The sequence below is a fragment of the Actinia tenebrosa genome, unplaced genomic scaffold (assembly GCF_029948245.1).
Source record: "Actinia tenebrosa isolate PJP-AT-01 unplaced genomic scaffold, QUT_ActTen_1.0 PGA_scaffold1__47_contigs__length_23844297, whole genome shotgun sequence".
In the NCBI taxonomy this organism is placed as follows: Eukaryota; Metazoa; Cnidaria; class Anthozoa; order Actiniaria; family Actiniidae; genus Actinia; species Actinia tenebrosa.
Window position 1 is genome coordinate 1,998,933 of NW_028292578.1, and position 24,974 is coordinate 2,023,906.

The 24,974-nt window shown below is 40.3% G+C and overlaps 2 protein-coding genes across 3 annotated transcripts; one reads left to right on the forward strand and one right to left on the reverse strand.

The window, feature by feature from the left end:
- Positions 1-448: 448 nt before the first annotated feature.
- LOC116305216 (N-alpha-acetyltransferase 25, NatB auxiliary subunit) lies at positions 449-22,881 on the reverse strand. Of its 2 annotated transcripts, XM_089033132.1 has the most exons (29): positions 22,822-22,881; positions 22,660-22,745; positions 22,440-22,578; positions 21,856-21,974; positions 21,264-21,338; positions 20,759-20,864; positions 19,821-19,901; positions 19,381-19,492; positions 18,871-18,957; positions 18,200-18,366; positions 17,569-17,687; positions 17,023-17,085; positions 10,120-10,255; positions 9,679-9,768; positions 9,223-9,333; positions 8,705-8,774; positions 8,189-8,288; positions 7,945-7,992; positions 7,520-7,623; positions 7,302-7,363; positions 7,004-7,073; positions 6,824-6,866; positions 6,186-6,377; positions 5,067-5,190; positions 4,412-4,477; positions 4,116-4,213; positions 3,222-3,323; positions 2,998-3,141; positions 449-2,632 (listed from the first exon to the last, which is right to left on the reverse strand). In XM_089033132.1, exons 1-29 carry the CDS (start codon positions 22,871-22,873, stop codon positions 2,510-2,512), a joined length of 2,889 nt encoding a protein of 962 aa, XP_088889258.1. In that variant the 5' UTR covers positions 22,874-22,881; the 3' UTR covers positions 449-2,509. The 2 variants fall into 2 exon arrangements, with proteins under 2 accessions (XP_088889258.1, XP_088889259.1); XM_089033133.1 differs by lacking the exons at positions 449-2,632; positions 2,998-3,141; positions 3,222-3,323; positions 4,116-4,213; positions 4,412-4,477 and adding an exon at positions 5,455-5,550 and having other exon boundaries at positions 5,075-5,190.
- Positions 22,882-23,179: 298 nt separating this feature from the next.
- LOC116297750 (RWD domain-containing protein 4) lies at positions 23,180-24,785 on the forward strand. Its single transcript, XM_031706034.1, has 2 exons — positions 23,180-23,621; positions 24,361-24,785. The coding sequence occupies exons 1-2, from the start codon at positions 23,256-23,258 to the stop codon at positions 24,556-24,558; spliced, it is 564 nt and encodes a 187-aa protein (XP_031561894.1). The 5' UTR covers positions 23,180-23,255; the 3' UTR covers positions 24,559-24,785.
- Positions 24,786-24,974: the final 189 nt, after the last annotated feature.

The following is a 24,974-nucleotide window of genomic DNA, read 5'->3' on the forward strand; positions in this document are numbered from 1 at the left end:
AGTATATATGGTTTATTGCTAAACATTCGAGGTATCAAGAAATTATGCACAGGTATACAGGGAATCTAATATGTATAGCAATCTTTTCCTGGGGACCGGGGAAAAGTTTTAAATGTAACTCACATAAATATCCCCACAATATCCCAAGGGTCTGGGGGTAGGGAATTCACAAATCCATACTATTGCCCAAATATCAGCATCCAACTCCCTTTCCTCCTCCCCTCTTTTATTCTCCACAAGCCAAATATTCAAAAAAATGTCACAATAGGTCCTGGCTGTCCCTCCATTTACCAGCTCACAGGATAATCATGCTGTAATTATGGTTACACGATGTATGAGGTTTTGGCAGTGTCAATCCAAACTCCAAATGTGGTTTTGCTTAGGCTTGCAGAATGTTTAGGTCCACAACAAAGCTAGAAAATCTCAAAAGTGTTCAGAAGTCAAAAAGTTAATACAAAATATTTTTAGACTTTAATAGCTCTGTTGATTGCTTAGGTCTAGTCTTTCACAATTTCTAGTTCAAATCTACAAAAATTATTAAAATAGACCCCATTACCTTATTGCATAATGTTTTCCCATTTCAGACCACATATAATTCCCTAGAGTATTATTTCTTTATTCAACGGTTGCACATGAGAAAACACATGAATGTGGATACAACTGAAACAAAGATTCATATTATCCAGGGAATGACACTTGGCCAGAAATGGGAAAACATTACACCCAAGGTCAAGAGGTGGACTCTTCTAGTCTGTCTAGAGTATTGCTTGGTTTGACATGACATCAATCCCTGTCTTTTTTTTTAATTAATAATACTTTATTCAAAAATGCAGATTACATATTTTGAAAAGGAAGACATTGAGGTTAGCCCTATATAAGTCCCCTAATTTAAAATAAATAAATAATTTTAAGAACTAATAATATATATATATATATATATATATGTACAATACTAACTTCAAAAAATGTTCATGTGTTTCTTAAGTCTTGTTTTAAATTTATTTACGTTGGGTTCATCTGTATGATTTACTACGTTATTAGGAAGATCATTCCAAGATTTGATTATTCGCACAAAAAAAGAATATTTGTAACAATTTACTCTAGCAGATTTGGTCTGTATTTTAAATTGGTGATTAGCTCTCGTTTTCGTACTTTTACAAAGTTCAAAATAGTCACTGAAATCTAGACCGTTCATCTTGTGTACAATCTTATAGCACTCAACTAGAGAGAGGAATTCCCTTCTAAGTTGCAAAGAGTTCCATTTGAGTATCTTACATCTGTCTTCATATGCCATCTCTTGTCGTTTTTGACCAAGTGCGATGCGTGACGCTCTTCGTTGTATAGATTCAATTGCATGGATATCCTTTACTAGGTGTGGTGCCCAAACTGGGCATGCATATTCCAGAATGGGACGGACCAGTGATTTATAGAGTATGGAAAAGTCTCATGCAGACTGAAACTCAGGTTACAAGTTCTCAATAGAATTCTTCCTGGTTGACAATACATGGTGGTCAGTGTTTGACAACCATAATAAGGGGATTAACAGTGGATTCTGTATAGTGGCCCCTCTTCCATTGGGTTCCAATAAGCCTGAAGCGAGATGACGTTTTACCCCCGTCTCTAGACCATAATAGTTTTTTAAATTCTTTCATATTAAAATTTTGGATTCCTTAGAGAATACAGGAACAATAGTCATAATTAAAGAACAAAAGCAATGTGAAAAGGATTATGGTCTAGAGACGGGGGTAAAACATCATCACGCTTCAGGCTTATTGGAACCATTTGGAACAGATAATGTCAGAGATTCAATAACTTTTATCAGCTGATTGAAACTATGGAAACTGCCTGGCTGGTTTATTTTTTGTTTTCTCGTTTTTCGTTTGTTTGTTTTCAGTTCAAATATTTAACATCTGATGTTTTAGAATTGTTTATAGAACCCTTAGAGCAATAGAAAATGTTCTCATTTGGTAAGTACTGCTGTTGCCTTTGACCACAGACTCATTTGTACAGGTTTAGCCTCATATAAAAGCAAATCATTCAAAAACCACTTTAATAAAAGAATTGTCAACTTAAACAATACCAATGTTTTGGGTACCACAGACTCTTAATGGTATCTATGAATTCTTAATAACATAAAAATATACAGGTGAGGGCTAAAACCATATAAAAAGAGAATGTGGTCATAAAAACAGAGGTACTGTATGCTCTAATGAAAGGATTCATTCCAGAGCTGCTTATTTTGGAGGGCAGCACAAAGGAATTCAATTCAATTCTCATGAGTAAAATATACATTTTTGTCCTTCATATCAAACTATATTGGGAAATCAATTGTTATGCGAAGGGTCTGAAGGTGCTAAACTGTAGATAAGTGCACTAGTCCAGCTGGAATGTTACCAAATGAATATTTTCACTGTATGCTGACAATTTACGTGACCATCCACAGCTTCTACCAACCAGTTGGATATCATTGCCTTGAATGAAATATTTTACCAGCTTACGAGGGTTATTCCTAGAGGTGCAGAGTCTTAGCAAAGTTCATTTTTGTGTTTAATAGTTCCTTTATTTCTTTAATAGACTGTGTGTAGCTTGTTTGTAGCTTTTCCCAAATTTCTGTAGCTACCGATGAGTTAGTCTAGAAAAAGCAAAAGAATAAAAAGCACATAAACTCTCTGGTTTACTGGAAAATCCTTCACTCAGCCATTCACTCATCCAGCCATTTATTTGTCCATCCATTCATTTCTTTCCCTCTTTGTTTGTTTGCTCTTTGGTTTACTGGAAAATCCTTCACTCAGCCATTCATTCATCCAACCATTCATTCATCTATCCAATCATTTTTTTTCCCTTTTGTTCCTTTGCTCATTCATTAGTTCATTCATTTATTCATTGGTTCATTCATTCATATATTTGTTTATTCTTTCATTTATTCGTTTGTGGTATACAGACAATTCTCTAAATTGGATAAATTTATCCACAAATTAAAGACAAAATAAAACATACCTCTTTATCCACCTCTGTGAGGCTAAGCTCCAAGAGATCTTTAGACAATTCTGTAAGTTGAATATTTTCAAGAGTTGAATGAAGCTCGGCTGAGGAGCTCTTTAACAATTCAATGTACTTTTTGCAGGCCTCTCGTAATTCTACCTGTAAAAAGAAAAAGAAATTGAGAGTGTAAATGATTTAATGGTTACAAATAAACAGCGTTTCCTGGAATACATACTTACCACATGTGATGCTGGACCTTTCTTCTTGGATTTTTTGGTGGTAATGACTTTATGTAGCAAGGAACAACTCACAGAAGTCAATAAAACCAAGTGACTAAAAGACTAAAACAAGTTCTGCAGTGAGAAAAAGAAGCAAGCTACAAGCTGTGTGTGCAGCTGTGAGCAAGTTCTGCTGTGAGAAGAAGGAGCAAGCTATAAGCTGTGTGTGCAGCTGTGAGCAAGTTCTGCTGTGAGAAGAAGGAGCTAGCTATAAGCTGTGTGTACAGCTGTGAGCAAGTTCTGCTGTGAGAAGAAGAAGCAAGCTACAAGATGTGTGTGCAGCTGTGAGGATGCTTTATTCAAAAGCAAGAATTTTTAATTGATAGTTACAATGTTTTTCACTGCAGCTTATTACGGCATAAAAGGAAAATAACAAACCCATTTTTGGCGAGGACTTTTTTCCTTGTTTAAGTTAAAAATGGTGTTTATTGATTTGCATTAAAATTAGAAGAAAATTACAAATACCAATAGACATCAATCAGAAGGTGTCAACAAGCTAGGAATTTAGTACAGCTTCAAGACACAAGGTACCAATAGTTTGTTAGGAAAAAAATATCCATGGGCATGACCCCCAACACCCCCCCCCCTTCCCCCCAACTCCACCCCATAGCAGGAGAGGGTGCACTTCCCTGAATACTACCCTGCTATAAGACTGCCCCTGCCCCCCCACCCACCCATGACACTCCTTCTTTTGGGTTTCTTTAGTCCCTCTAAGCTGCTGCTTAGCCTGAATATAGGAGAAAAATGACCCTCTACTCATATAGTATGGGATGGGAATTAATAAGCTATATATCTACTACAAAGTCAATGGCACTGGTTTGAAATAATAACAATTTTATGATTTATCAGATGTACCTCTACCAGATGCACTAAAGGTTCCAGGGCGTGGCCATTGAACATTTGTTTTTCACCATTTTCCACTGTTAGACTAGAGATACAAAGCTTTAAATCATCTATTAAATGAAAAAAAAATATCGATTATTGGTAAGTTAGTACAACACCAACCAAAATGGTTTAATTCTCATAATGCTGCCTCAGAATTTGTAGCGTCCTCACAGTAGGACTCAGAGTTGGATTGTATGCATTCATCATTGACAACTTGTATTACTATCAAGTACATGTACATCTAGTTGCCAACACAAGCACCTCACCTTGAATGGTGTATGTAATAAAGTGGATAATAGCTATGATCTTCTTGCAGTGGTCTTCTTGGCTCTCTATGAATTAAAATCACAATACCTTAATATCGTTGATTGCATGTGGAAGCATTTAAAAGCTACATTTTCTTCTGATTAATTGTCACAATGAAATACTGTAAACACTTACTGCAATTTTCTTAAAAATGCAAACTCTGTGTCTGTGAGCTGTACGCTGAAATTTTGGTTATTCGCTGCCGCCAGTCAAAAATATGAAAGGTATCAACTGATTAGGTTTGATTAACGGCAGCAAAAAATCAAATTTCTGCTTGCAGCTCACAGACACAGAGTTCAGTAGTAATAAATTATGCGTTCAGTGTGAGTAATGAAAGAGAGAATAAGAGAAAAATATCAAATGCCCTTGGCGGGAATCGAACCCACGTCTTTGGTATTCCAGTCCAGACACAGAGTTCGCATGTTTATGGAAATTACAGTAAAGAAAAGTAATGTATGTCCCTGGCAGAAATCAAACTCACATCTTTGGTTACCCTGTCTGATGTGTTCAGCACTACACACCAACCACCAACCTCAAGAGTTTATTTCATTCATCGCATTGAATGCAGCCCATTTCTACTGAATAGATTGTAATCATGATTCTTTGAGAACATACCTGATGAGCCTTGTTGCAACAGGCTTGACAACTGACACATCCTTAGTGATTCCAACACAACATTCCCATGTTTGCCTTTCCTTGTGGTGTGCAAGTGGGATGGGGGAGGGCTTAGAAAAGGGAGCTACGGAAGAGAAAAATGATACATAAGAATTATTATGGAAATGGAAATGTAAAAATGTGCTATAATGAGAAACTTTTTTTATTATCATGACCAACATGTTGAATCATTGTCATCAAGAATCACCATCATCGTCATCAATCTTTATCATCATCATCATATACCATGGTCATCATTATCATTATGCCATGGTCATCATCATCATTATACCATCATCATGAATATTATAATGAGAAGCATGGGTAGCATAGAGTTGAGAGAGCTCACCTCTCTCTAAGGTGACTAGGGTTCGATTCCCAGACTCTGCGTCATTGTTTGCTTGTTCTTTCTTGTGCTTTGAGGGTTTCTCCAGTTTTCTTCCCTCTGCAAAAATCAACTTCTAAATTAGCTGTTATTACAGTTGAGCCTGCAATGAGAAATTCTTTTGTTTTAAGAATCATACAAGTGAGGCTATCAGGTAGATACAATGCTTTTTGTCTCATTTGCATCTCATTTGCATGCATCCATAATGACTGCTATTGTCATAACCCTGCATGTAAAATTGTGTGATCTTTATCACGGTCACCATCATCCTCCTCCTCCTCATTTTCATTCTTGGCTTGAAAGGATGTGCAAACAATTCCCATTTGATTGACTTCCAAGTGATCTCGCGCACGCACTTCCGGTTACTATTAACTAATCAGAAGCATTTTCGTTGCATCGCCAAAAGTTCCATGATGGCTTCAAAATGGAGTTGTATTTCGAGTTAACCTTTTTAAAATATGTCCTGAAATATAACTTCTCATTGAAAAATTCTATATAACATGTACTAGAAAAGCTCTTCTTGCCCTATCAGCAATTAAGATTAATAAAAACAAAGCATAAATGCAATAAATGTAAGCAAAATCGGCATTGTCTTGATTAAAATTAGAGACTAGGTATTAGGAACTGTTAGCTTTGACAAATAATGCTTTGCGCGCTTCGAACGAGACCACCTGGTTGTGTCTATTAATATTTACCATTTCCTGCAAGCCAGGGTGCTTGTCGATGTCTGCCAACAGTTGTTCTAAAGCAGCTATGGTTTCTTCTAGAGAAGATGTAATTGGCACTGGTTCCTCAGATTTCACATTATTGAGCATTGGTCTTTGGACCAGAGATACAGCCTGTGCAAGACCCCTTAGAATAAGGCACCTTAATCTGATCCAAAACACCTGATGATTTAAATAACAGCACAATAAATAATAATTGAAAGAACTTTTTATATATGGTAAGCTTTAAAGCTAGCCTTGTGGGGAATGACAGAATGGCGAAGAACAATAAGAATGTGGACTAATTTACTCTGCAGCTAAATTGATAGCTCTGATACATCCAGTTTTCAAACATCCTGTAGGGCAAATACTCTATGTACTTTAAAATTTACACATGCAGCGTAGGCAAAGGCAGATCCAGCCAAAGTTTTAGGGGGGGATTAATTGAGTTTAGGGGGGGGCTAATTGAGTTTCTTCCGTCAACACAACGGAAAACAATAAAAGAAAAAAGCATCTAATCCTTCATTTTTGTTTTGTTTTGTTTTCTGCTGAAGGGGGTTTCAGCCCCCCCTTTATCCCCCCCCCCCCCCCCCCCCCCCTTCCGGATCCACCCTTGGTAGGTTACTTACTTCTTGTTCAAAGGAGTGGACCTCTTGTTCTTTTGTTAATGACCTGGGCAAAGACGAAACCTAGGTGAAAACTCGCCTACTTTTCATTTACGGGAATATTCTCCTGGTACATTTTATGGTGACGAAACTTGTCTCTAAGGACATATAATTAATTAAACTATTTCAACTATCTATACTTACTTATAAGGAGGGTCACATGTTGCAAAAATGTGAAGATCTCTGTTGTCTCTCAAATCAGTTGTCCATTCCTCTAAGAAAATAAAAATAAATAGGTTTAGAAAAATAGTTTTAAGATCTGGTTTAACCCCATTTCCCAAGCAACCTGTCTTGATCCTAAGTTGCTCAAAACATGATGTATGATGTGAAAACTGTTGAATGTGTGCAGGCAAATGCTGTAGTAATATTTTCTTTGTTATCAAAGCATTAAAAAAGAATGACGCTTCTATCTTGACTTTCAAAAACATAAAACCTTTCTTACTTGTTGCAGAGCATTTCTCTATCATTTTACTCTCCTCAAAATAACTTTGTGCATCTGCAAGGCTAAAAACACAACATAGTCACTTGTCAAAGCCAATTCTAGTGATACTCAGGAACAGCATCCCAGATGCCCTTTTGACCATATGACAGCCATTTGTTGAACATCTGATGGATAACTATTACAGTAAAATCTGAGTTTTCAAGAGTTGCCATACATACCTCTTTGTTCTTTGCAGGGTTTCCATCATTAACTTCTCATAAGTTACAGTTGAAAAATGCACAGACAAATTCAAGCGCGTCCTAAATGATTCAAATTCTGGAATCTAAAAAAAGCAAAAATACGGCACTAGTAAGTAAAACAAATAAAATAAGCCATAAAAATCAACTTTTCTAATATTATAGTTATATGTTAGACAACCACCAATGAAATAATGTCTCAGAGTATTTATGTCCTCAGAGTAAACTCAGAGTTGGATTGTAAATATTCATCTTTGACATCACACATTGGCACTGTGTGCTTTGCATCGGCAGATCTAGGATTTTGAATAAGGGGAGGGGGGTTCACAAAATCCAGACGATGCATCTTTCTAGCACTTTATAATTATCTATACTGTTAACATCTACAACCAGTACAGTTGTTTTACCTTTTCAAAAGATCCATATTTATAAGCAGCTATAAAGTATTCAGGGGTCTGCAGAGGTAAGCACAGACAGTATTTGTTAGGAAGTATTCAATATTGTCATGGAGCCAGTATAAATAGGGGTAGGGTCCACTAAAAACAATAGATGGAGAGCTGAGAGAAATGAAGACTGCCAAAACATCATTGCTTAATGCTTTCTGCTTGAAACCTATAAAACCAAATTTCCAAAAGAAATGTTTTTATTTACATCTTTCTGATTTCCAAAGAAATATTTTAAAGTTGTAGTGTAGAGTGATAGAGCTGCCTCAAAATGTCCCTGGAAATATAAATATCGGGTTGCAAGATACCTGGAGAAGAAGAGATCATTTACATGTTAGTATATTATATTAATAGGGTTTTGCACCATCACGTTGTGGCAGCCATATTGGGAGACAGGAACAATTGAAGCTGGCCTAATCTGGTTTTAAATGTACAAGAAAAAAATTCCCCAGGGAAAAACTATTGTTGTGCCTCCTGTCATGGCTGCAATCAGATGATGGTGCATGGTGCAAACCTCTAATGGCAGGAGTATGGATACAGCGTGGATGCAGTGTGGATACAGCGTGGACGCAACAAGGATGCAGTATGGATACAGGGTGGATACAGTGTGGTTACAGTGTGGACACAGTGTTGATACAGTGTGGATACAGTGTAGATAGAGTGTGGATACAATGTGGATACAGTGTGGATACAGTGTGGATGCAGTGTGGATACAGTAACATACCCTAATGTGTCTAGCTGTATGTGTTTGATTTCCATCCTATCAAACAAAGACATGGAAGGGCCACAACCACCTAGCATAAACAAAATATAAATAAACATGATTAATATCTATCAATCAACCAATCAGGTAGGCAGACAGTTAACAAACTAGACAATCAAATACTCTAAGCCAATCTCTTTGCATTCCTGTTACATACACCGAATAGAATTAAGGCAACTATTGTTCTGGACTGACTGGCCATGGGTTTACATTGAAACATAAAAGCGTTTTTACATGTACAGAGAGGCTAGTCAGTCACGAGTCAGTCCAGAACGATAGCTTTTCAAACTGGTCACAATATTTCGATTCATGGTATTGTACCTAAAAAGAACAAATTTATACATTTTACCAGGTAGAAGGGAAAAGTGTTGAAATAGTAGTTATTGTGGGTCCTAGAGATTCTGAGTATACTGTAGATCCTGGCATACAAGCTCTCCACTAATACGTCCATGAAACAAAATGAATAACAACATGCATACCCATTAAAGAGTAGATCCTAAGGAGTAACATCTTGATGTGATGGTTAGATGGGCTGGCTTTTAGTGCACTCTCAAGAAGGATGAAGAGGTGCCATACCATTTCATTTGTGCCTGTAGACATCCAGCAGAAGAAAAAAGCTGAAAACTACTAACTAACATTATTACATTAAAAAAAAATGAACAAAATAAATAAATAAATAAAAAACTAATATTATTAGTAATATATACAGTATGAGTGGCCGTGTTGTATCAGATATACAAGCACGAGGCGTAGCCGTGGTTGCACCCCAAGAATAAGGTTAACAGTTACTTGGGCAGTCAATTGAGCCCTTATTTAAACCAGTAGAAAACCTACTCTAAAGTATATTTCATTTTAGATGGGCTTCCTGTGGCATACAGGCGTCTTACTAAAGGTAATCCATAACCAAAGGTATAAATAACATGTCACTAGTATACCTTTCTCTTGGTTGACGTCTAACAGTAAGTGTGCTGCAAGTAATGCAAACCCATCACTGTGTTGAGGAACTGTTGGTTCTAAATCCTTGCCTATTTATGAAACGAGCCAAAAATAATCAAATAAAAAAATCATATAAAAGAAATTTAAAAAGTTTTTATTAATTTTTTTAAAAAATTTATATAAAGCAAATATTATGCATCCTTGCCGTCATCCAGTCATTTCAAAACATACCTACTTGCAGGACGTCAGAATGCAGCTCAATCTGGGGGACAAAATAATAGGTTCCCAATTCTCAGGAGATTGAAATTTTTTTGTTTTGTCCCCCGTATCGAGCTGCTTTGATGTCACATGTAAGGGATCTATACCAGTCAAAATTTTAAAAATAATATTTTCATGCAGTAAAGAATAGAAAATGATTTTTTAAGATATGTTAACTTTACCTAATTCAAGGCCATCTTTATGTAATTTCATATATTCTTTAGATAATGCAATTTTTTCATCCACTGATAGCCTTTCATGAATTCCAACAAATCTGGATAATTGTTCTATGTTTAATTTTCTGTACGAATGTTTAATCTGAAACAATAAATAACCTCATGTTATTACATTATAGCACACAGCTGATTCAGTGATAAAGTTCAGGAATGCAAACTTTGGAAAGTGTTTTGTGTAGCATACATCTAACTGAAAACAAAATGCTTACAGCATTATGCACAAAAAAACTTCAAATTTTAGTGCACTTTGAAACAACCTCTGGGCTGATCAAAGTCAGGGCACGGCTAACTCACAGATAGAACCCTGAAACAACCTCTGGGCTGATCTAAGTCAGGGCACGGCTAACTCACAGATAGAACCCTGAAACAACCTCTGGGCTGATCTAAGTCAGGGCATGGCTAACTCACAGATAGAACCTTGAAACAACCTCTGGGCTGATCAAAGTCAGGGCATGGCTAACTCACAGATAGAACCCTGAAACAACCTCTGGGCTGATCTAAGTCAGGGCATGGCTAACTCACAGATAGAACCTTGAAACAACCTCTGGGCTGATCAAAGTCAGGGCATGCCTAACTCACAGATAGAACCCTGAAACAACCTCTGGGCTGATCTAAGTCAGGGCATGGCTAACTCACATATAGAACCTTGAAACAACCTCTGGGCTGATCTAAGTCAGGGCATGGCTAACTCACAGCTAGAACCTTGAAACAACCTCTGGGCTGATCTAAGTCAGGGCATGGCTAACTCACAGCTAGAACCTTGAAACAACCTCTGGGCTGATCTAAGTCAGGGCATGGCTAACTCACAGATAGAACCTTGAAACAACCTCTGGGCTGATCAAAGTCAGGGCATGGCTAACTCATAGATAGAACCTTGAAACAACCTCTGGGCTGATCTAAGTCAGGGCATGGCTAACTCATAGATAGAACCCCGAAAAAGCTCTGGGCTGATCTAAGTCAGGGCATGGCTAACTCACAGATAGAACCCTGAAACAACCTCTGGGCTGATCTAAGTCAGGGCATGGCTAACTCACAGATAGAACCCTGAAACAACCTCTGGGCTGATCTAAGTCAGGGCATGGCTAACTCATAGATAGAACCCTGAAACAACCTCTGGGCTGATCTAAGTCAGGGCATGGCTAACTCACAGATAGAACCCTGAAACAACCTCTGGGCTGATCTAAGTCAGGGCAAGGCTAACTCACAGATAGAACCCTGAAACAACCTCTGGGCTGATCTAAGTCAGGGCAAGGCTAACTCACAGATAGAACCCTGAAACAACCTCTGGGCTGATCTAAGTCAGGGCACGGCTAACTCACAGATAGAACCCTGAAACAACCTCTGGGCTGATCTAAGTCAGGGCAAGGCTAACTCACAGATAGAACCTTGAAACAACCTCTGGGCTGATCTAAGTCAGGGCATGGCTAACTCATAGATAGAACCCTGAAACAACCTCTGGGCTGATCTAAGTCAGGGCATGGCTAACTCACAGATAGAACCCTGAAACAACCTCTGGGCTGATCTAAGTCAGGGCAAGGCTAACTCACAGATAGAACCCTGAAACAACCTCTGGGCTGATCTAAGTCAGGGCATGGCTAACTCACAGATAGAACCCTGAAACAACCTCTGGGCTGATCTAAGTCAGGGCAAGGCTAACTCACAGATAGAACCCTGAAACAACCTCTGGGCTGATCTGAGTCAGGGCAAGGCTAACTCACAGATAGAACCCTGAAACAACCTCTGGGCTGATCTAAGTCAGGGCAAGGCTAACTCACAGATAGAACCTTGAAACAACCTCTGGGCTGATCTAAGTCAGGGCAAGGCTAACTCACAGATAGAACCCTGAAACAACCTCTGGGCTGATCTAAGTCAGGGCAAGGCTAACTCACAGATAGAACCCTGAAACAACCTCTGGGCTGATCTGAGTCAGGGCAAGGCTAACTCACAGATGGAACCCTGAAACAACCTCTGGGCTGATCTCAGTCAGGGCAAGGCTAACTCACAGATTGAACCCTGAAACAACCTCTGGGCTGATCTAAGTCAGGGCACGGCTAACTCACAGATGGAACCCTGAAACAACCTCTGGGCTGGTCTGAGTCCGGGAAAGGCTAACTCACAGATGGAACCCTGAAACAACCTCTGGGCTGATCTAAGTCAGGGCACGGCTAACTCACAGATTGAACCCTGAAACAACCTCTGGGCTGATCTATGTCAGGGCATGGCTAACTCACAGATGGAACCCTGAAACAACCTCTGGGCTGATCTAAGTCAGGGCATGGCTAACTCACAGATGGAACCCTGAACAAGCTCTGGGCTGATCTATGTCAGGGCATGGCTAACTCACAGATAGAACCCTGAAACAACCTCTGGGCTGATCTAAGTCAGGGCAAGGCTAACTCACAGATAGAACCCTGAAACAACCTCTGGGCTGATCTGAGTCAGGGCAAGGCTAACTCACAGATAGAACCCTGAAACAACCTCTGGGCTGATCTAAGTCAGGGCAAGGCTAACTCACAGATAGAACCTTGAAACAACCTCTGGGCTGATCTAAGTCAGGGCAAGGCTAACTCACAGATAGAACCCTGAAACAACCTCTGGGTTGATCTAAGTCAGGGCAAGGCTAACTCACAGATAGAACCCTGAAACAACCTCTGGGCTGATCTGAGTCAGGGCAAGGCTAACTCACAGATAGAACCCTGAAACAACCTCTGGGCTGATCTAAGTCAGGGCAAGGCTAACTCACAGATTGAACCCTGAAACAACCTCTGGGCTGATCTAAGTCAGGGCACGGCTAACTCACAGATGGAACCCTGAAACAACCTCTGGGCTGGTCTGAGTCCGGGAAAGGCTAACTCACAGATGGAACCCTGAAACAACCTCTGGGCTGATCTAAGTCAGGGCAAGGCTAACTCACAGATTGAACCCTGAAACAACCTCTGGGCTGATCTATGTCAGGGCATGGCTAACTCACAGATGGAACCCTGAAACAACCTCTGGGCTGATCTAAGTCAGGGCATGGCTAACTCACAGATGGAACCCTGAACAAGCTCTGGGCTGATCTATGTCAGGGCATGGCTAACTCACAGATAGAACCCTGAAACAACCTCTGGGCTGATCTAAGTCAGGGCAAGGCTAACTCACAGATAGAACCCTGAAACAACCTCTGGGCTGATCTAAGTCAGGGCAAGGCTAACTCACAGATAGAACCCTGAAACAACCTCTGGGCTGATCTGAGTCAGGGCAAGGCTAACTCACAGATAGAACCCTGAAACAACCTCTGGGCTGATCTAAGTCAGGGCAAGGCTAACTCACAGATTGAACCCTGAAACAACCTCTGGGCTGATCTAAGTCAGGGCACGGCTAACTCACAGATGGAACCCTGAAACAACCTCTGGGCTGGTCTGAGTCCGGGAAAGGCTAACTCACAGATAGAACCTTGAAACAACCTCTGGGCTGATCTAAGTCAGGGCAAGGCTAACTCACAGATAGAACCCTGAAACAACCTCTGGGCTGATCTAAGTCAGGGCAAGGCTAACTCACAGATAGAACCCTGAAACAACCTCTGGGCTGATCTGAGTCAGGGCAAGGCTAACTCACAGATAGAACCCTGAAACAACCTCTGGGCTGATCTAAGTCAGGGCAAGGCTAACTCACAGATTGAACCCTGAAACAACCTCTGGGCTGATCTAAGTCAGGGCACGGCTAACTCACAGATGGAACCCTGAAACAACCTCTGGGCTGGTCTGAGTCCGGGAAAGGCTAACTCACAGATGGAACCCTGAAACAACCTCTGGGCTGATCTAAGTCAGGGCAAGGCTAACTCACAGATTGAACCCTGAAACAACCTCTGGGCTGATCTATGTCAGGGCATGGCTAACTCACAGATGGAACCCTGAAACAACCTCTGGGCTGATCTAAGTCAGGGCATGGCTAACTCACAGATGGAACCCTGAACAAGCTCTGGGCTGATCTATGTCAGGGCATGGCTAACTCACAGATAGAACCCTGAAACAACCTCTGGGCTGATCTAAGTCAGGGCAAGGCTAACTCACAGATGGAACCCTGAAACAACCTCTGGGCTGATCTAAGTCAGGGCAAGGCTAACTCACAGATTGAACCCTGAAACAACCTCTGGGCTGATCTATGTCAGGGCATGGCTAACTCACAGATGGAACCCTGAAACAACCTCTGGGCTGATCTAAGTCAGGGCATGGCTAACTCACAGATGGAACCCTGAAACAACCTCTGGGCTGGTCTGAGTCCGGGAAAGGCTAACTCACAGATGGAACCCTGAAACAACCTCTGGGCTGATCTAAGTCAGGGCAAGGCTAACTCACAGATTGAACCCTGAAACAACCTCTGGGCTGATCTATGTCAGGGCATGGCTAACTCACAGATGGAACCCTGAAACAACCTCTGGGCTGATCTAAGTCAGGGCATGGCTAACTCACAGATGGAACCCTGAACAAGCTCTGGGCTGATCTATGTCAGGGCATGGCTAACTCACAGATAGAACCCTGAAACAACCTCTGGGCTGATCTAAGTCAGGGCAAGGCTAACTCACAGATAGAACCCTGAAACAACCTCTGGGCTGATCTAAGTCAGGGCAAGGCTAACTCACAGATAGAACCCTGAAACAACCTCTGGGCTGATCTGAGTCAGGGCAAGGCTAACTCACAGATAGAACCCTGAAACAACCTCTGGGCTGATCTAAGTCAGGGCAAGGCTAACTCACAGATTGAACCCTGAAACAACCTCTGGGCTGATCTAAGTCAGGGCACGGCTAACTCACAGATGGAACCCTGAAACAACCTCTGGGCTGGTCTGAGTCCGGGAAAGGCTAACTCACAGATAGAACCTTGAAACAACCTCTGGGCTGATCTAAGTCAGGGCAAGGCTAACTCACAGATAGAACCCTGAAACAACCTCTGGGCTGATCTAAGTCAGGGCAAGGCTAACTCACAGATAGAACCCTGAAACAACCTCTGGGCTGATCTGAGTCAGGGCAAGGCTAACTCACAGATAGAACCCTGAAACAACCTCTGGGCTGATCTAAGTCAGGGCAAGGCTAACTCACAGATTGAACCCTGAAACAACCTCTGGGCTGATCTAAGTCAGGGCACGGCTAACTCACAGATGGAACCCTGAAACAACCTCTGGGCTGGTCTGAGTCCGGGAAAGGCTAACTCACAGATGGAACCCTGAAACAACCTCTGGGCTGATCTAAGTCAGGGCAAGGCTAACTCACAGATTGAACCCTGAAACAACCTCTGGGCTGATCTATGTCAGGGCATGGCTAACTCACAGATGGAACCCTGAAACAACCTCTGGGCTGATCTAAGTCAGGGCATGGCTAACTCACAGATGGAACCCTGAACAAGCTCTGGGCTGATCTATGTCAGGGCATGGCTAACTCACAGATAGAACCCTGAAACAACCTCTGGGCTGATCTAAGTCAGGGCAAGGCTAACTCACAGATGGAACCCTGAAACAACCTCTGGGCTGATCTAAGTCAGGGCAAGGCTAACTCACAGATTGAACCCTGAAACAACCTCTGGGCTGATCTATGTCAGGGCATGGCTAACTCACAGATGGAACCCTGAAACAACCTCTGGGCTGATCTAAGTCAGGGCATGGCTAACTCACAGATGGAACCCTGAACAAGCTCTGGGCTGATCTATGTCAGGGCATGGCTAACTCACAGATAGAACCCTGAAACAACCTCTGGGCTGATCTAAGTCAGGGCAAGGCTAACTCACAGATAGAACCCTGAAACAACCTCTGGGCTGATCTAAGTCAGGGCATGGCTAACTCACAGATAGAACCCTGAAACAACCTCTGGGCTGATCTGAGTCAGGGCAAGGCTAACTCACAGATAGAACCCTGAAACAACCTCTGGGCTGATCTAAGTCAGGGCAAGGCTAACTCACAGATTGAACCCTGAAACAACCTCTGGGCTGATCTAAGTCAGGGCACGGCTAACTCACAGATGGAACCCTGAAACAACCTCTGGGCTGGTCTGAGTCCGGGAAAGGCTAACTCACAGATGGAACCCTGAAACAACCTCTGGGCTGATCTAAGTCAGGGCACGGCTAACTCACAGATTGAACCCTGAAACAACCTCTGGGCTGATCTATGTCAGGGCATGGCTAACTCACAGATGGAACCCTGAACAAGCTCTGGGCTGATCTAAGTCAGGGCATGGCTAACTCACAGATGGAACCCTGAACAAGCTCTGGGCTGATCTATATCAGGGCATGGCTAACTCACAGATAGAACCCTGAAACAACCTCTGGGCTGATCTAAGTCAGGGCATGGCTAACTCACAGATAGAACCCTGAAACAACCTCTGGGCTGATCTATGTCAGGGCATGGCTAACTCACAGATAGAACCCTGAAACAACCTCTGGGCTGATCTATGTCAGGGCATGGCTAACTCACAGATGGAACCCTGAACAAGCTCTGGGCTGATCTATGTCAGGGCATAGCTAACTCACAGATAGAACCCTGAAACAACCTCTGGGCTGATCTAAGTCAGGGCACGGCTAACTCACAGATAGAACCCTGAAACAACCTCTGGGCTGATCTATGTCAGGGCATGGCTAACTCACAGATAGAACCCTGAAACAACTTCTGGGCTGATCTAAGTCAGGGCATGGCTAACTCACAGATTGAATTGCAATTTAGATTGTGCAGAAGGAGAAAAATTGGGGAGCCTCTAAAAAACCCTCAAATCAAGGGACATACCAACAAACACTACCCACATGTGAGGCACCACCCTTGATTCGCACCAAAACATTACAGGTATTTTGAAATTGCAATGAAAATTGATTCCACAATGAAACTCACATGATTTGATTGTGGGTCATCGTCAGATACACCTTGTAAATTCTTCTTTAAAACCTCTACGAACTATAGAAAAGAAAATAACAAATTGGTTAATGTACCTTACTTTATTTATATATAATGTGGATATCGGGATGAAGAGATGGAGTGATGCAATGTCAGCCTGCTGACACTCTACAAATCCCATGAGGTTAGTTAGTTCAGAACCTTGGTGCTCATTTATAATACAATTTATTTTTGGGGGAGTGCACTACCTACTTGTACAGTAGGTCCAACTTTATTCAAGACATGCCAGATACCTTTACTCCTCTCCCTTAACATTGCGCACCCAATCAAATCCACCAATGTGGTCAATCATTCTAAAATAAAGTATTCTACTGAAGGAAATCAGCAGTGCTAAATGGCAAGACATGACGACTAGTCACATCCCACTAACTAACATATATCAAGGAGACTGGCCTAAAAGGTATTTGAAAAGAAAAATGCCCATTTTAATTGACTGGCCATTATTTGTACGCCTGGAAGTACTTATTGCAACTATGTTATTACCTGTTCTTGTTGACCTTTGTTTAGGAGATATAAATAAGGAGTGAGATCATGGAATAAGCAGTTTTTGTCACCAAATCTCTCAAAATATTCCACAAGTAATTCAGAAAGTGCTTTGGAATCTGTCAAGAAATCAAACATCACATGACATGACATGACTCATTAGTGCAAGGAATTACTGACGGTATTCTATTAAGCTTTGCTGTTGTATCACAGCATGGGACCATCACAACAGAGCTCAAGAAAGCTTATTTCTAACAATTACATATTAAATTAAAAGTGGATGAAATAAGAAAAGCACTAAAATGTGAAATCTATCTTGTGTCACTCACGGAGGGAGTGAAGCCATCACCTCAAGATCCATTTCCTGAGGTAATGGCCTGCAATGGTTTCCTTGCAACTACTGTAAAGTCCAGTTTAGACGATACGATTTTCGCCTACAACTTTCGTATACAACATGCTCTTGCCATCCTACAACTCGAGTTGTAGCATGTAAATCAAGCCTACAACTCGCCTACGACAGATGAGAGCGTGTTGTATACGATAGTTGTAGGTGAAAATCGTACTGTCTAAACCGACCTTAACACACTTAATGGCAGAAAAAAATGGTTGGTTGTAAATTAACTAAACTAACCTTGTCTTGTATCTTTAAGCTTTTCTTCATTAAAAAGTTTTTCCACTTCCAGTTGTGCTAGAAATGGACCCCTACATGCTTGCTTTCCTTTAGCGATTTGTTCCTCTTTAAGAGAAGACAGGAATCTAGCAAGCTGTTCAATGTCATGATCAGGGATTTTTCCATTCCTGACAAGTCAAAACAAATAATTAGTTCTTGCATGGATGGAGGGAGGGAGGGATGGATGGGTAGGTGGCTGGATAGGTGGATGGGTTAGGTCAATGGATTGGTGGGTGGATTGTAGGATGGATAGGTGGGTGGGTGGTTGGGTGGATGGATAGGTAGGTAGATGAATTGGTAGGAGAATAGATGGGTGGCTAGCTGGCTGGATGGGTGGGTAGGTGGGTGGGTAGGTGGATGAATGGGTGGATGGATGAGTAGGTGGATGGGTGAATAGATGGGTGGGTGAATAGATGGGTGGGTGGATGGATGGATGGATTGGTTGGTGGATGGATATGTGGGTGGGTGGGTGGGTGGGTGGGTGGGTAGGTGGATGGGTGGATGGATATTTCCTTGTACTATGCAATCTAGAACCAATATAAGGAAACAACTACTACAAAATCGTTTTGGAAATACAAAAATAAAAATTCTTCTGTTTCATAGAATAGAAAGTAGTATTGAAATTTACTTACTCTAAATCTTCTGATGGTTTCCAGTTTTCATCTATCAAGGCTGTTAATGAGTTAAAATATGACTGATAGTAGCTCCACTGATCTGGACTAAGAAGAAAAAAAAACAAATAAAAAATGAGTATTAAAAAGTATTATCAATGATATGTATCAGAATCCTCATTTTACTATAACATGATTTCATAACATGACTATCACCATCCCATCCCATCACATCCCATAACATCCATCCCATTCCATCCCATTCCATTACATCCCACCCCATTGCATCCCATCCCATCCCAACCCATCACCTCACCTCCCATCCCATCCAAGCACATTTGACATTACCATCAATATCATTATAATCATCACCATCATCATCCCCACAACCATCACCACTACCACCACAGCCACTAATGCCATCACCATTGCCATCAAAGTTTCATTTAATAAAAACTCAGCAAAAGTGTCAAAATGCACTGCCCACATTAGAATATAAATGGGAATCCCATTTAAAACATCTAGACTTACACTTTTTCTATCAGTTTCTTGTAGGCAATATTTGCATCTGCCCATCTACTCATCTTCATTAGATAAAGTGCTTGTTTTTCTTCACGCTCTAGTGGATTACTAACTAGCTTTTCTTTGGCAATAGGATAAAAAAGAATTGTAAAATTACACATGTGAAAGGAAATTTCTTCAATAAAAGTCACCAAGATGACAGCTGATTCCCTAAAACTTTCTAAAAAACTCTAGCTCAGTAGGATTGGTCATAAATCTAATGCTGGTCATAAATCTAATGCACATTCAGATGAATGCAAAATGCACTATAATGACCAGCACTCCCAACAATCAACATCGTCATTATCATCATTATTAAGGCAACTTGGCTACGATTATTGCAATTTCCTACTCCAAACATTCTCTCTCTATTCCAAAAAAAGAACACTGCGTATGTACAATGTACAAACCTCCTAAGGGGCCTTTTAACACCTCTAATGCCTTGTCATACTTTTGTAAAGATTCTAAAATCATAAGGTACAAATGGACCTCTGGGGGGAAAAAATAACATGAAAGAATATAATTACATCAGGCCAAACAAAAAAATAAGTGTGTTTCCTGTTGCATTAGTAAGATAACTGGGGTCGGTAGGTCGGATCTTTTTTTACTGATACAACGGTGGAAATGAGCTTACTGGGAATCCTGTGGTGCATTTGGGAATGAAAAAAAATCTAGGGTTGGCAAAAATCGGCAAGAAAATTAGGGTCAGTCGCGTAACAGGAAACACACTTATTTTTTGTTTGGCCTCGATAACTCGATAACTGAGAAAACTTTCTTTGGTGGTTGGGAGCCCTGTGTGATAAAGGGGAGAGGAGGGAAAGAGGGCAATCTCTCTAGTCAGATTCATTGACACATCAAAGGTAACCCAACAAAGAAAAAACAAGACTGCCTCAACCCCCAAGAGTAAAGAGAAATGATGCCTGCAGAGAAGGGTATTTGCTTGATTTGTTTTTGATCGAAGTGAATAGAGTTATTATTAATACTATCATCATCATCATCATCATCATCATCATTATTATTCATCAAATGTGCAGTTCCAAAAATCCATACCCCCTCATGGAGGAATTTTTTTAAGACACCCCTACCCCACAGAAATACCAATTTTCTTCCATACAAACTCTGTAATTATTGTTCTTTCTCTGACCCCCCTACTCTTCGGAAATTCTAAATTCCTCTGTGGGGTGGGTATGGATGATTTCTGAAACTACACAATATGAGTATGCACAAAGACCTCTTTCATTAAGGAAAATCTTTTTCTCTCTCTTCCTTGCTTAGTATTATTCTTTTCTTTTTAGTAGTAACAAACTTCCATAAGGCAAAATAAACAAGAACTTTAAGTGTTTGTTACCTGCTTCAGCGTCAATCTTGCCTTCATTAACAAACTTTTCTATCATTCTTTCAGCTAATGGAAGCAGCATTGTTTTAGACAGCCGCTCATCATTACAGTGTATTGACTAGCGGGGAAAAAAGTATGGAGATTGAAGAGTGAAATAACCAAAGGTACAGACTTAATTTAAGTACTGAACTAATAATTGTCACTTTGACCAGCATTGTTGGGCCAGAAAAAAGGTAGGACTGAGCTAGCTAATTTGGTTGATGGTCATGACTGGCAACTGATCGGCCATTGTTTTAAAACACAAATGAAGACAATCTATTAGCAGCATATGTAGAGTCAATAACTTTACAGTACAAATCATATCGTAATGGTCATTAGCATTTAGTGGGTTGAATGGAGAGCACTAGCCCTCACCCCCTCCCCCCTCCCCTTGGCTTCCAGAATTGTCAAGTTTTACAAACATTAAAACATTAATGTTAAAAATAGTAAAGAAAGATAGACCTTAAAACACACTAACCTGCATTACAATGCTCATGACTGACCAGAAATAGTAGGGATTTTTGGGAAAAGCCTTGTATAAATTCATAGCAGCCTAAACAAGAACCAAGGCTACAAGTTAGTATTATTAAGGCAACAAAATATTATTCTGAGAATGACTACGATGCTATTTTTATCCACAGGAAGCCCAAGGACCCCACCAAGGATATTTACAATATATTATTTTTTTATTTGTTAATGACTATTGAAACTCCAGTGTATACGGGCTTAGCCTCAAATCCAGGAGTTGCTTGTTTTGTTATTCTAATTTCTACTTTTCTTTATCAACCTCAGAAGTGAGGCTAAGCATACACTTAAGGGCGGACCCAGGGGGGGCAAAGGGTGGCTGAAGCAGAAAAAAAAAACTGAAGAATTAGATGTTTTTTTTTTATTGTTAGCCCCCCCCCCCTAAAATTTTGGGTGAATCCGCCTTTGACACTGAAGTTTTAAGAGCCATCAATTGTTGATATCCCTCACTGTTTTGTGTTGATCTTTTTTGATTTTTTTTTTTTTAAGTCATAAAAGCAAGGCTAATGAATCAGTATGATGCAAAACTATCCCAAACTGCTGACCTGTTGCTGTTTTTTGTAGTCAGATATCCTCACGTAAGCCATGAAGAGATGCGAGTGGAATTCTTCATTTGTTGGACACTGCTTTACTGCTGCATCATATATTTTTGCCACGCCTTCAGCTGCAATGACAATCAGGTAATTTTGTTTGCCCAATATTTTGTATTTCATTATCTAATGAGAATACTTCATTTTTATTTACTTTGACATTATATCTGATATCATACCCCCCTCCTTTCCTTCCCCCTCCATGTCACCCACACACACACAGAGCACCACCACCCCACTTCCTGCCAAGATTTTCTTAGAAATGAAGGAAATAGCACTTCTAGGATCATAAGATTAACTACTGTTTTATACATGACTACCCAGTTCTAAATCCTAGATCTGCTTCTATGTCTGAGAATAGCAAATTTAGGAATTCAAAGGCAATACCCCTCCAGATGGCTACGCCCAATAACAAATCCCCTTCCTGATGTCTATAGAAGGGATGGCCATAAATGTAATTAACAGGGTATAAGCATAACATATCAATCCTTGCACTCAGTCATAATTGCATTCTACTTAAAAAAATGAAGAAATCTTACGTTTTTGCAATTCTCTAAAACAGATAGTCATTGCTTGTAGGGTCGGTTCGTCACAAGGTTTCGCGCTCACAACTTCTTCCATTAGCGCTGCACATTCTGCTTGCCGTCCAGACCTTAGCAGGGCCAAAGACTTCAATACCTTAACAAAACAACAAAACAACACATCTAGAACAAACTGTAACAGCAAATGAAGACTTGAACCTACAGTTTAGATGCATACCTTTGCGCAATGCAGGACTTTTTGCTTCTTTAGTATTTTGTCTGCAAGCTGGATTGCTTGTTTGTTGTTCATTAAATCAAGAGCATCTTAAAGAGACAAAAAGGCGAGATTTCAGTACGTAGAGAATTGATAAGGAAGAGTGAATAAAGTAATATTACGTACCGTAAACAGGACGAAGCCGGCGTTCATTGACATCCACATGACGAGCGGCCATGTTGGCTGTCTTGCAGCACATGGGATAAGGGACACTTGGGGACACTCAATATCTACTCCACAACCCTAATCCAAGCACAATATGAATCGTGTCCCTCTTAAATTGGAGGAAAAAATAACACTTTTTGCCAACAATATCATTAGAATCAGCCTTCAAAGAGACGATAATATAGATTGATTTTATTTAAGAAATCTAAAATCATTTTTTAAAAGGTTTTTTTAAGTAGGGACGTAATATCGACATGACAAATTTGATAGCGCGTCAACGATAATTGTAGTCAGCGGCTCACGTCATTAAAACAAAATGGAGGACTGAAACACTAAATGAAGAGGGTACAATTTTATTTTTATTTTGTCGGATTTTTGGAATAAATATAGGCGAAATGGATTGTAAGGTAGAACAAGAAGAAGAACGGGAAGTACTTCGTTCTATTTACGAGGAAGACGAAAGATTCAAAGAGATAAATCCCACTACATTTCAGTACAAGTTTGGTGAAGATGGTCATTTCAAGTCATTCGTTTTAGAAATATCATGGACTGACAATTACCCCGAGAATGCTCCGAATATCAACATGGATGCCTTTTATAATAAGCACCTCCTTGATAAAGTCAAGGGAAACATCATATCAAGGTTATCGGAACAATGTGACTTAAATCTTGGATGTGCTATGACATACTCGTTGTTTGATTGGACAAATGAACATTGTGAAGAATTGACTGAAGAACAAGACGAGGCCCAGCAACCATTAGTACGTACCATTGATGGTTTTCGCGGCGACAATGTTGGAGGAACTTAACAAAAGAATTGTCAATGAATTATTTTATATCCTCCAACATGGCCGCCGTGTCTTTTGTTATTTAATTCTTTTGGGAATGGTTGAAAACCATCAATACTACGCTATTTCTTAGGCTATCCTCCCCCCCTTTATCCCACACTGATGTGCTACCTTTCTCATTGGAGGAGACGGGGGGGGGGGGGGGGTTTACCCCAGGGCCTAGTTGTTGGTCCATAGCCCAATTAGAGCTAAATCCAGAATAGATTAATGTGATTACTAAGTCTTCATAGAAGATCAATCCTAGTATTGGTGGTAAGGGACCATTCATAATGCATGGGGGACAATGTGGGTTTTGAGAGGGGGGCACATAAATATTACACTTTTAGGGTCACTATCAGTGTGATAAATACCAAAATAAAATTAGTAACTATATAATAAAATGAATAAAAGACCTTTTTCATGCTCCGCTCAGTAATAAAGCTCTTAGGAAGCGCCATCACCACTCAAGAAGTGTGAGAAGCACCAGCCTATGGCTTGTGCTTCTCCTTGCACTTCTTTTGTGTACATTAAAAGTCGCGTAGGCTTGAACCAGTTGATAACAGAGTTTTTTTGAATTGACTTGAATTGAGATTTTTTGTATACTGCGCAAATCGCTGCACCTTCCAAAACAAATGTTTAATTTTTGTACAATTTTCCTCCCCTTTTTTTCAAGGAAGCACCTGAGTCATCAATAGAAGAAAAAGATAACCAAGATAATGAACAGAAAGCCGAAAAAACAGAAAAGAAAGAAAAGCTAACAAAAAACCAAAAGAGAAAACTTGGGAACAGATTGAATGCTAAAGGAGAACTTGAAAGGGGATGGAACTGGGTTGATATTGTCAAGCATCTCAGTAAAACTAAACCTACTTAGCAAAAAAGACAAGCATAAATCAACAAAAAAATAGTTTAAATGCTACCGAATGGTAGATGAGAAATGTTTCAATGCATATTACTTAACTTTAGCCTTGAATATTTGCTGTTGAATATTCTGGAATACAATTCCTCCACTGCATAAAAAATCATCCTAAGACTGTTAACAGCCCATTTTTCTTCTCCAGACTCAGTATAAGCAACAAAGATGTTTCCTGAATGCCTTAATTGTCCTTTTTTCTTTTTTGACAAATGCTGCAAAATAATCATCATTTGCAAATTTGCAAAGGTATAGCCTTAGAATAACTAATTTATTTAGTATATACTCCTTCACCATATCCCTCCCTACCTGAGGGTTAAAACGTTATGCCAGGCTTAAGCATATAAATGAGATTATTCATAAATTAATACAGGGGT